The sequence below is a fragment of the Xenopus laevis genome, chromosome 5L, assembly GCF_017654675.1.
Source record: "Xenopus laevis strain J_2021 chromosome 5L, Xenopus_laevis_v10.1, whole genome shotgun sequence".
NCBI lineage: Eukaryota > Metazoa > Chordata > Amphibia > Anura > Pipidae > Xenopus > Xenopus laevis.
Window position 1 is genome coordinate 34,761,138 of NC_054379.1, and position 13,070 is coordinate 34,774,207.

General features: G+C 39.4%; 1 protein-coding gene across 1 annotated transcript; it reads left to right on the top strand.

Annotated features, from left to right (window-relative positions):
• Positions 1 to 9,545: 9,545 nt before the first annotated feature.
• Positions 9,546 to 12,049, top strand: foxa2.L (forkhead box A2 L homeolog). Its single transcript, NM_001172158.1, is given in 2 exon segments — positions 9,546 to 9,614; positions 10,814 to 12,049. Coding segments are annotated over 2 exon segments (1,305 nt in total).
• The last annotated feature ends 1,021 nt before the right edge of the window (positions 12,050 to 13,070 follow it).

The following is a 13,070-nucleotide window of genomic DNA, read 5'->3' on the forward strand; positions in this document are numbered from 1 at the left end:
ACTTTATAGCAGATTTTACAGAGATTATATGTCATTCGTTGATGTGCCTGCCCCACTAGAGATTACAATTGAAAATCTCTATCACATTGACATTATATTGTAATATTTATCAGGAGTCAATGAACAAGCTGGCCAGTGTCATCTTCGCACCCCTCGCATCACTTCGCCAGGCGCTAATGCGTTACGAATACGCAATTTGACTAATATGCAGAGTTTTGTCCCGCGCATCGAACACTGCCAACTTTTCACTAGCATTACTTCCGCACTGCGAGCATTTCATAGCGAAGATGCACTAGCATTCATTTGTGTCTAGCGAAAAATCGATTGTGATCTTGTGCTTAGGTCAATTTGTATATGGCGGGAAATTTACAGTTGTTTTGAGGACTTTATTAGAAATATTGGTGCAAATGCTATCAGTTTTTCGTATAGATGTCCAGGGAACCATAATAAGACAAGAGCGTTAATATAATGCCCTTCACATGAGCCCACTGTAAAATTAATGTTCCATATGTTATGAAATGTCTGGAGAAAACCCGTTCCCAAAAAAAGTTTCAGTCAGTACGTTTGCAGCCAATTCCACTTCAAAAAAGGAAAAGTCACCAGCGTTTTTGGAACTTTAATGCAATTTCGGCACACAGGATATGATGTAAGTGACAGAAGATTGAGGAAGATCTAGCTGCTTTTAAGCAATTGGCCTGGTCTGAGGTGGCAAAGTCAACTCTGGCGAAAGAGGTAACGTTCAGTAAAATCCGCACTTTGGTGAATTTGCGGAGTAACGATCGTTCGTCAGAGCGAATAGTCGTCTGGCGATAGAGTGTGAATGAACGATAGCGACGGTCCCGTTCGCTAGCGAATTAGCGCCTGTCCCTCTCCTCCAATAATATACCTGGTGCTCTATATATAGGGGGACGACACCCCCACAAGCATAAGCCATAGAGAACTCAAGGGAAATAATTTCAAAACGGGGATTACCCCTGTGTTTAATGTGTCAAGCCAAATACTGCAATGTTTCTAGGGCGTAACCTTAGTCAGGTGATCTGTACAAACATCAAACCAATTAAATCTACACTCCAATATTTTAGTTTTGTTTTCTTAATGTATTTTGCATTTATGTTAGAAGTAAAGACAAAAGGGACACATTGCTGTTTAGTTATTGTATTAGTCACATAGTAGACACCCCACCTCATCACGTATCTGATATAATTGATATCATAACCTTTAGCAACACATTTATTTACCATTTTTTCAGATTCACAGTTGTACAAAACATTGTCAGAGGTGATCCTCCTTACCTGCATTAGTTGGCTTTTAGGTAAAACCTTAAACAACCCCGGGGCATGAAAACTCTTGGAGTTTAGCGAGTTATTACAGTCTGTGGGCTTAGTATAGACAGTAGCGGTTAAGGCATTTCCAGAACAATAAGGGGGTTATTTACTAAAATCTGAATTTATCTCATAATTCAAATAGAAAAATCTCAACCAAACTCCCATGCCCGATTTTGCCTTATTTATTAATTAAAATAACTCAAATAAATCAGATAGGGGAAAAAACCCCAGATAAAATCAAGTGAAAATCTGAATCGTATGATTTTTTCAGACTTTTTTTCCGAATCGCTTTATTTTTTCGTTTTTTTTTTTGCCTGAAAACTCATTTATTGGATTATCGGGCTAAACCCAGCACAAACCACAATATCTTCAAATTGGGATAGGGACATCTCCCATTGACGTATACCTGACCTCAACAGGTCTGAGATGGCGGATTTTCTTATTCAGGCTTTTTGCCAGATAATATATAATAAATAAATAAAAAGTATAATAAATAAAATAATTAAAAAAAAATTTTAATAAAAAAAAAATAAAAAGTATAATAAATATTGAAGAATTCGAGTTTTTGCCCCAAAAAGCTCAACCAGATAAAATCAAAGTTTAGTAAATAATCCCCTAAATGTCCACATCCAAAAAATGGATGATGGAAGGGTGAAATTCCAGTGTGAAAAGGAATAGAACCTAGGACCCCAGCACTTCAAGGCTGTTTAAATGTACTGCTTGAACTGTACCTTTGTGTTTATACATTAGACGTATAAGGGTTAGGGCATATGCTCAGATTCAGGGAGATTAGTTGCCCGGCGACAAATCTCCTCTTCTTCAGGGTGACTAATCTCCCTGAACTGCCTCCCTTTCTGCTAAAATGTAAATAGCCGATGGGGTGGCACTCGGAGCTCTTCGTTTTCCAAAGTTGCCCGAAGTTTCCTTGTGAGGCAACTTTGGAAAATGAAGAGCTCCGAGTGCCATCCTGCCGGCGATTTACATTTAAAGATGAACTGCAGTCCTTAGTGCCTTTTTGTTAAACATAGAAGAGGGTCTGTAGTGGTCTGAACAGCAATATGTCTCCCTTTATCACTTATATTCAGTATAATAAAACTAGTGACTATATTGACATTTCAGGGGCCACACCAATCCTACAATTTATTATTTCCAGCAAGGGTTGAAATATTTAAAGAGGCGGTTCATTGTTAAGTTCATTTTCAGTATGTTTTAATTTTCAACCAGCCTTCATTTTTTTAATTTTAGTTTTGAATGATTTGACTTCTTCTTCTGACTCTTCCAGCATACAAATGGGGGGTCACTGACTCCATCTAAAAAAACAAATGCTTTGTAACAAATTTATTATTATTCCTACTTTTTATTACTTCTCTTTCGATTCAGGTACTCTCATATTCATATTCTAGTCTCTTATTTAAATCAATGCATGGTTGCTAGGCTCATATGAACCCTAGCAACCTCAATTTTCAAAATTGAGAGCTGGTGAATAAAAACCGCAAAAAATCCAACTTTTTTCAGAATATAATTTTCTTCATACCAACAATTAATTTAAAGGCATACAACAACTTCGGGCGACTTTAGCGCTGCGTGTGCTTTAGCGCTGCGTGTGCTTTATCGCAGGCGACTTTTCATTATAGCGGAAGGGAAGACACGCAAAGGCAGTTCGGGGAGATTGTCGACAAGAAGAAGAGGCGATTAGTCGCCAGGCAACTATGGGGTGCCGTTTGTCCCAAATACATTCTGTATACAAAACTATCCCTAATACACAGAATGAATGTCTCTCATGTTATATAAGTATTTGTGACCATAGCCTGAGAAAAAAATATACAAAAGACTTATTTCTATTAAAGAATGAAAACAAAATCTGATTAGTGCACAAAAGGATGTCCTTATATCACAAACTCCATTCTGTACAGTTTAACAAGCAATCTGTCTCACAAATGTATAACCTCCATGTAACGGACGCATTTATGTGCAAAGTTACTTACAGAATGAATTATGTAAAAACAAAGTTGGACATAATATATAATAGTGTAACTAACTAGTGCTTGTCAAGCTAGATTTGACTGACAAAATAGATATCTGTGACAGAAAGCAAGATTTTATAGTACAGGATTCATTCTTTCCACAAAATGACAGTTTTGTTTCACAAAACAGATAAAATAACCATTCTGTGAAGCAACACTGTCAGTCACATTCCTGAACCAATAAGAACAAAGCTTATTGCCATATACAAACAAGATGAGAAGTGGCCAGCTCTGCTCCACATGGCTAAGGCAAAGTATCTGACCTGCTATAGAGGGCGCCCTCTAATGTCCCCTGTGCTGCATAGTAATAAACATGAACAAACCTTTCCTAAAAGAGCTGCTGTTAAACACTACAGGTTCATAAATGGAAGTTTTTACAAATGGCTGAGAAATATAATTCTGCACTTATAATGATTGTAGAGAAAGAAAAGTATGCAAAACATAAATATGATCATTTTAGGTGATATGGCTATTCTTATTGTAGTTACCTGCTTGTGTGGCCATTTTGGTTAAGGGCATTCCTGCTGTTTTGCCATTATCTTATGACTCACTCCTGTTCCTCTTCCTGTCTAAGCTGAGAGCAATAATGGGACAGGCCACACCCACCTTCCATGTTGTATTAAATGTACCAGAAGTTACTGTGCTTGTCTGGCTGCTTTGCCTGACTCTCAGAGTCAGTTATAAGTTTTGTATATGATAGTTAGACTCCAATGTCTCCTCCTAGCTGTAATCTTGCACCAATTAGCTTGTAGTAGTCTCTTAATAATGTGCTTACCTATAGTTCAACTACTACATAATAGCTTTAGCCAGAGACTTGGGACTGATCATGTGCACAGTGCATACCTCCCAACTGTCCCTTTTTCAGAGGGACAGTCCCTCTTTTGACAGCTCAACCTGAGGTCCCTCATTTGTACTGGAAAGTCCCTCTTTTCTCTGCACTGAACAGCCAGAAAAAGAAACAAAGTTTCTAACTTAATTGGCTTTTGGCAGAGAGGCCAGTACAGCTAACAGGTGCAACTAAGATGCTTTATAACAATTTTGAGATAAGAAAATAGGTAATTTTAACAGTTAGGATAAGGAAAAATATTTTCAAATTTTTATAACCTGCCAAACTTTGTAAAATGAACATGGTAATTAGGGGGTGCGGCCACAAAATGGGTGTGGTCAAAAAAAATTGCTGCTCTACATGCAAAAAAATTTTTTGCCTCTCTTTTTATTTCCAAAATGTTGGGAGGTATGGTTCAACTACTACATAATAACTTTAGCCAGAGACTTGGGACTGATCATGTGCACAGTCAGCATACCTCCCAACTGTCCCTTTTTTGGAGGGACAGTCCCTCTTTTAACAGCTTAGCCTGCAGTCCCTCATTTGTACTGGAAAGTCCCTCTTTTCTCTGCACTGAACAGCCAGAAAAACAAGTCATCTGTAGTGTGGGTACTTCAATGTGGTAAACAAATTACTCACCACGTAAGGGAAGTGGCCCAGGTGCACTGCCCTGAGCCCTCAGCATAGGGGGCGGACGAACCGAAATGTAAAAAGGAGCAGACACTCAATGAACGCAGACTTCCAGCAGGCACCAATTCAAAGTGTAAAGATCTTTATTGTGTCCAAAATTTCTAACTTAATTGGCTTTTGGCAGAGAGGCCAGTACAGCTAACAGGTGCAACTAAGATACTTTGTAACAATTTTGAGATAAGAAAATAAGTAATTTTAACAGTTTAGATAAGGAGAAATATTTTCAAACTTTTATAACCTGCCACACCTTGTAAAATGAACATGGTAATTACGGGGTGTGGTCAAAAAAAATTTGCCGCGCTACATGACACGCTTTTACTTCCAAAATGTTGGGAGGTATGACCACGCATTCTGTATAGTATGATGTGTAGGTTATATGAGCAGCCACTCCTGAGTACTGTGTGTAAACAAAAGGGGGTCATTTAGGCAGGGGCAATTTTAGGGGATCATAATCTATTTATATAGAAGCAACAAGCTGTACAATGCTTTATATTTATTTATAACAAACGACTCTAATGATGCCGTCCCCTTACCTGCCCAGTGCTTAACCCTTTCACATCAGAGTGGGTCAAGGGGGGCACAACACTAGAGCAGAGAGCACAACTGCGCCCATGTCACATGCATGTCCAGGGCCGCCAGCAGGGGGGGACAGGGGGGACAAGTGTTCCAGGCCTGAAGGGGGGCCCAGAAGTGCTGCATTTTTCAAAGAGCCGGTTCCCCTTTACGAGCGCCCGAGCCGTGCGGCCATTTCACATATTACCGAATGCGCAAGTGCCGAAAAGACGAAGCTGAAGTTCCGAAGAAGCGAAAAGACGCAAATTCACAAAAGGAGGTGAAGTTGAAGTCCTGAAGCCTTTTGTTTACACACAGTACTCAGGAGTGGCTGCTCATATAACCTACACATCATACTAAACACAATGTGTGATGCACATGATCAGTCCCAAGTCTCTGGCTAAAGCTATTATGTAGTAGTTGAACTATAGGTAAGCACATTATTAAGAGACTACAACAAGCTAATTGGTGCAAGATTACAGCTAGGAGGAGACATTGGAGTCTAACTATCATATACAAAACTTATAACTGACTCTGAGAGTCAGGCAAAGCAGCCAGACAAGCACAGTAACTTCTGGTACATTTAATACAACATGGAAGGTGGGTGTGGCCTGTCCCATTATTACTCTCAGCTTAGACAGGAAGAGGAACAGGAGTGAGTCATAAGATAATGGCAAAACAGCAGGAATGCCCTTAATCAAAATGGCCACACAAGCAGGTTACTACAATAAGAATAGCCATATCACCTAAATGATCATATATATATAAGTTTTGCATATTTTTCTTTCTCTACAATCATTATAAGTGCAGAATTATATTTCTCAGCCATTTTTAAAAACTTCCATTTATGAACCTGTAGTGTTTAACAGCAGCTCTTTTAGGAAAGGTTTGTTCATGTTTATTAATATGCAGCACAGGGGACATTAGAGGGCGCCCTCTATATCAGGCCACATACTTTGCCTTAGCCATGTGGAGCAGAGCTGGCCACTTCTCATCTTGTTTGTATATGGCAATGGCAATAAGCTTTGTTCTTATTGGTTCAGGAATGTGACTGACAGTGTTGCTTCACAGAATGGTTATTTTATCTGTTTTGTGAAACAAAACTGTCATTTTGTGGAAAGAATGAATCCTGTACTATAAAATCTTGCTTTCTGTCACAGATATCTATTTTGTCAGTCAAATCTAGCTTGACAAGCACTAGTTAGTTACACTATTATATATTATGTCCAACTTTGTTTTTACATAATACATTCTGTAAGTAACTTTGCACATAAGTGCGTCCGTTACATGGAGGTTATACATTTGTGAGACAGATTGCTTGTTAAACTGTACAGAATGGAGTTTGTGATATGATGACATCCTTTTGTGCACTAATCAGATTTTGTTTTCATTCTTTAATAGAAATAAGTCTTTTGTATATTTTTTTCTCTGGCTATGGTCACAAATACTTATATAACATGAGAGACATTCATTCTGTGTATTAGGGATAGTTTTGTATACAGAATGTATTTGGGACAAACGGCACCCCATAGGCAACTGCAGAATCTGCTCCTGTGGACTCACCCTAAGGGTGAACCCTGTCCAGAGCAGCTGTAAAAAAACAAAATAAATCGTGAAACAATGAACAATCTGCAAACAACTGAACTGAATAAAGTGTTGAAAGGTGAACAACCCCCTTAAAGTTGTGAGATTGTGTTATTTCTGAACCCCATTTTTGTATAGTTTTACTCCCGTTCCTGCTTATTAAATTCCAGTTCTAACCTGTGCTTATAATAGGCAACACTCTATATGGGGGTGATAATTAGCTTATTAGTAAGAGGTCCCTATTTTGCATTTTTAATAAAAAGCTACATTTATACTTTAGTAAACATCGATCCCTAGTTGATCTGAGCCAAAGAAACAGCATGTTATGTTCTTGCTAGGGGCCTGACTGAATGCAATTGCAGCGACTAAACATAAGAGGGCGCTCTCTTACTACTTTGCTGAGATAAAATCCCCATAATATTAAGCTGCTGTTCGGCTTTTTCCCGTTCTCTATCCCCCCTTCTCTCTTTCCTAGCCCTACATTGTTATCATATTCTAACTTATTAAAGCCAGTTTATAGCTCATGTATGACTTTAAATTATTTAAAGCAGAGGGTTGCAGTTTGCGACATAATTATTATAAAAAAGAAATCATAGAAACCTCATATTTGGTATTGTTAAAATTGCATTTTTTTCGGTATAAACCTAAGGCTTTAATGAAAGGCAGCCCCCATATAAGTTTTGTATTATTGCTGGAGGATTAGATTAGACTACATTTAATATAATATTGAATATATAATATACAATATAATATATATATAATATATATCATATAATATTTAATATTCCATATATAATTTATATTATTTAATATACTAATTAGACTACATATTATATATTTTTTATATTTAAATTGTATACATTGTATACATCTATCTATCTATCTATCTATCTATCTATCTATCTATCTATCTATCTATCTACTGTATATATATATATATATATATATATATATATATATATATATATATATATATCAACCAGTATTCATACAGTGAGAACCCAATATGTGCTAGGATGAGTGTTTATTCACATGTGCAGCCCCCACCTCCCTACTGTATACATCTCTGTTTTATTTTATTATTAGTAATTTCCCCTCCTTGTACAAGATTAGCTTGCTGCACATTGCAGGGCTGTTCAAACGAAAGGCATCGCTTTTTATTCCTCTTTAGAATTTCCTTGTTTTCCTAAGGCCCAATTTATTGACCATCCCTGAGACGATCTGCTAAATCTGCGATGATCAAACACGTTAAATAAACTTTACTTTGTTTAATATCTCAAACAGCAAACGTGCCCTCCAGAATAAATATATGTTGCAGCTCTGCTGTTGGTGTAGTTCAGTCAGAACAGGCAGCAAATGACAGATCACAGGCAGATGGAACAGCAGGCACTAGACAAAATACAGAACATTTCTACTTTTATTATATATTTTCTGCAATTGGATTATGGTCATTTCCGGAGCAGGATCAGAAGGAAAAATACAACGTCGTCATCATAAAACATTTTGTTGTCTCTTTTGTTCGGCCGATGCTGGCGGATAGTTTTCCAGGTTCAAATGTATTAATTTTGATTTTGTCTTAATAATGACACTTCCCTTGTTGGCATTTCAAGGTGACTTTCTGTAAGGATTCCTGGCAGGAATTCACAGGACTTTTTGCATCAAATTGGAGTGGAATGTTCCTGACGGTGGTGAGATTAGAACTGTAACCTTATTCTATTCACATTATTTATCACGAAACCTATAATTTGTGCTTTTTTGGTTTAGAAATAAATCGCATATATTATTATCGTAGAATTCATAATTCTCCGGTCTGTGTATTTGTTCCAGTAATTCATTATTTGTTTTTGAACCTGTGCAATAAAATAGTGTTTAATAATATGTGTTCAAGATTTGTATTATTTTGTGTTGGAGATTTGGGATCCGTTTCTAAGATCTCTGCCAATTGAGGGTATACTGGCTGCATTATCCATGTAGGGGAACGAGAAAAAAAAAACTAGGGCAATAAAGTGAGTTTGTGTCCTTCTCTCGTCCTAAATCCCCACTCCTCCCCTAGGGAACTGCACAATCAGATTAAAGCTTAATGAATCTATTCAAATGGGTTTAAGGCAGGTGTACAATAGAAGGGCCGAGGAACTGTCTGGCACTTAGGTGTGAGCTGATTATTCAAATGGGCAGGCGAAGACCTGGGGATTGGAGGTCTGACTGGAGCTGGATGCTATATCACCCTAGAGCAACGTCACTGCAAGACTTGCAATCATCATCATCATCCTCCTCTTCAGCAGCACCCTGAGGTCTTTTTCAGCTCCTGCAGCACCTCTTCCTACTTCAGTTTCCCTGAAACCCTTTCCCACTCCCTGAGCAGCCCCTCTGGCTGCCCATTCGTGCCCAGCAGCAGCAGCAGCAGCCACCTCCAGCCTTCCCCCTCCTAGTGATCAGAGAGGAAGAGGGAGGGTTCCTGGCTCTCTCTCTCTTTTTTTTGTTGCTATTGCTGTCGTAGTTGTTGTAGCTGTTAAATTTTAAACTGCAAGGCACTCAGCTTCCAGTATGCTTGGGGCTGTGAAAATGGAAGGACACGAAGCTACAGATTGGAGCAGCTACTACGGGGAAGCAGAGGTAAAGAGACACTTCTCGCTAATGGCACAATCCTTGCCTCATTCTGCCTCTTTATAGCGCACTGTTAGCCCTGGGATAATATTAACTTGGTCATCAAATATTGACTTGTGGCGCCTCCAAATCCTCCTCGATGACTGAGCCACACACTGTCCCAACAAAGTTCTGTTTGGCATAGGCAGGGGGGGGAGGCAATGGGCACAGGCAAGAGGAATTCTATGAGAAAACACAATTTAATATTCCTAAATTCAACTAATCAGGCTTTTTGGAAGATCAATTTGTATAAAAATTGGCAATTTCCCGGCTTTTCTCCAGGAATTGCCCAGCAAGGACCCTCATACCCCACGGGGCTTGGGAGGGAGAGGGAGACTTCTTTATTCCAAAAATCCCAATATTTCGTTTTTTAAGCATTTTTGAAGAGCAACGTGTTTGACTCATGGATTTGTCACATGGGCTCTGTGTATTTAATATTAATAATAATAATATTAAGAAAAATTAAACCCATAGAATGTGTCTAAATACCTGTTGCATTGTACAGTCCCCAAGTTTGTTTCTGTAGCTTGTTGAGCTATGTTTGATTTGGGTGCTTTTCTTTGGCAAGGAGTATATTTTCGTGAAAGTGACGGATCCCAATTTTTCTGTGTGAAATCTGTAAAAATAATTTCCTAGGGACCAAAACGGTGTGATATTGGTAATGTTAAAAAAAAACAGAAACGGAATATATTGATGTAAACGGAAAAAAATAGGCTTTTTTTCTTTTTTTTTCACGTTTTATTTGTTTGGGGGAGATGCTTGAAACTGTTTAATTTATGGTTGACACTTTTGTTTTTTTTAATGTACTGCTGAATCGACAGCGGGACAGATCAGTGGGCAATAAACATCACCAGTCACCCCATTTTTGCTGGGCAGGTGGATGGAAAAGGTGTATATTTATACTGATCCATATGTAGTGGGATTATTAAATATAAATTTCCACTGTGCTTAAAATGTTTTTACATGGTTTTAGCCCGAAATGTTTTAACTTTAATCAAATAGAACAAGTTCTATATGTGTTTGTTCAACCTGTGACTTCCCAGCTCTTGCTGAATGCCATTCCCCAGAATTTCACATGTGCCTGGTGTGGTTCAAGCAGAGCTGGAGGGCCGCAGGTTGTTGCTAATATTTGGGACTTTTTGATTGTAACCAGCTCCTTTCTTCTCCAGGCTTACTCGTCGGTGGGCAATATGAACGCTGGGCTGAGCATGAATCCCATGAACACGTACATGAGCATGTCTGCTATGAGCACCTCGGCCAACATGACCGCCAGCTCCATGAACATGTCCTATGTGAACACGGGCATGAGCCCATCACTGACCGGCATGTCTCCTGGCACCGGGGCAATGACTGGCATGGGCACGGGGGTCCCCAGCATGGCAAGTCACCTGAGCCCCAGTATGAGCCCGATGAGCGCCCAGACAACTGCAATGAATGCCCTGGCACCCTATACCAACATCAACTCCATGAGCCCAATTTATGGACAGTCCAACATCAACAGATCCAGGGACCCCAAAACTTACCGGCGAAGTTACACACATGCCAAGCCCCCCTACTCATACATCTCGCTCATCACCATGGCCATCCAGCAGTCCCCCAACAAGATGCTGACGCTGAGTGAGATCTATCAGTGGATCATGGACCTGTTCCCTTTCTACAGGCAGAACCAGCAGCGATGGCAGAACTCTATCCGCCATTCCCTTTCCTTTAATGACTGTTTCCTCAAGGTGCCCAGGTCCCCGGACAAGCCTGGAAAAGGTTCCTTCTGGACCCTACACCCTGATTCGGGCAACATGTTTGAGAACGGCTGTTACCTGCGGCGACAGAAACGCTTCAAGTGCGAGAAAAAGCCCAGCCTTAGGGAAGGGGGAGGCAAGAAACTTTCAGAAGGGGCATCGAGTGTGGGCTCTGCGGCCAACAGCAGCTCTGAAAGCTCAGTGGGCAATGAGTCTCCGCACTCCAGCTCGTCTCCCTGCCAGGAGCAGAAGAGGTCTCTTGTAGATATGAAGTCCAGCCAAGGCTTGAGCCCAGAGCATACCACCTCCCCAGCCTCCCAAGCCCAGCACTTGCTTTCCCAGCACCATTCTGTCCTGTCCCATGAAGCCCAGTCCCACCTCAAACCAGAACACCATTATTCTTTCAACCACCCATTTTCCATCAACAATCTCATGTCCTCGGAGCAACAGCACCACCACCACCATCACCACAACCACCATCACCACCATAAAATGGACTTGAAAGCCTACGAACAGGTGATGCACTACTCTAGTTACGGGTCCCCCATGGCTGGCAGCCTGGCAATGAGCACAGTAACAAACAAAAGTGGCTTAGAGTCTTCACCTATTACCAGTGACACCTCATACTATCAAGGTGGGTATTCTAGACCTATCATGAACTCCTCATAGACTTTCTTCTCATGGACTTGTCACCTGGGCTCTGTTTATATAATATTAATAAGAAAAATAAACCCATAGAATGTGTCTAAATTCCTATTGCATTGTACAGTCCCCTAGTTTGTTTCTGTATAGGAGCTTAACTTGTTGAGCTATGTTTGATTTGGGTGCTTTTTTTTGGCAAGGAGTATATTTTTGTGAAAGTGACGGTTCCCAATTTTTCTGTGTGAAATCTGTTAATTTTTTTCCCTAAGGACCAAAACTGTGTGATATTGGTAATGTAAAAAAAAAACAGAAACGGAATATATTGATGTAACTGGAAAAAAATATGTTTTTGCTTTTTTTTTAATGTTTTATTTGTTTGGGGGAGATCCTTGAAACTGGTTAATTTATGGTTTCTGTATGTTTTATTTATGACTGCTGTATGTATTCTGGCCATAACCGGCCGGGTTTAACAATCTCTATTAAAAAAAAAAAAAATGAATTGGCATTTCTGTCGGGATTTTTCTTACCACCTCTATACACATATATTTTTTTTTTTTTGTGGCTGAAGGTGAATCAGATAAGTGAGCACAAGGCAAGGTCTGAGCTGCACCAAGGGGGGGGGATAAAGGGGGCTGAAGGGTTCTGCTCTGCTGACACTTGCCCTCAATTTTTCGCGAGTCCATGAAAGTTCTACCACACTGGGGTCAGATAAAGGATCCCATTGTATTGGATGGGTCGGTTCACAGGCCAGTTTTACAAGTATTTAACGAATTGGAATGCTGCTAGAGAGCAGATATAATAATAGCAGTCATAATAATAATAATTCTAATGAATTACGACTGTACACTCTGCATTTTGATATATTTGACTTATATTCCATGGCACTACCCTATTCTGGGTGTGACAGTAAGACCTTTATTTGGATGCAAATTAAAATTAAATTAAGAGGCGAAACAAATACCCACCAATATTCTTTCTAATTCGTTATAATTGCCATAAACCGGGAAGATAAGACAACCCTCATTATTTTATACTTTTAACACAATTA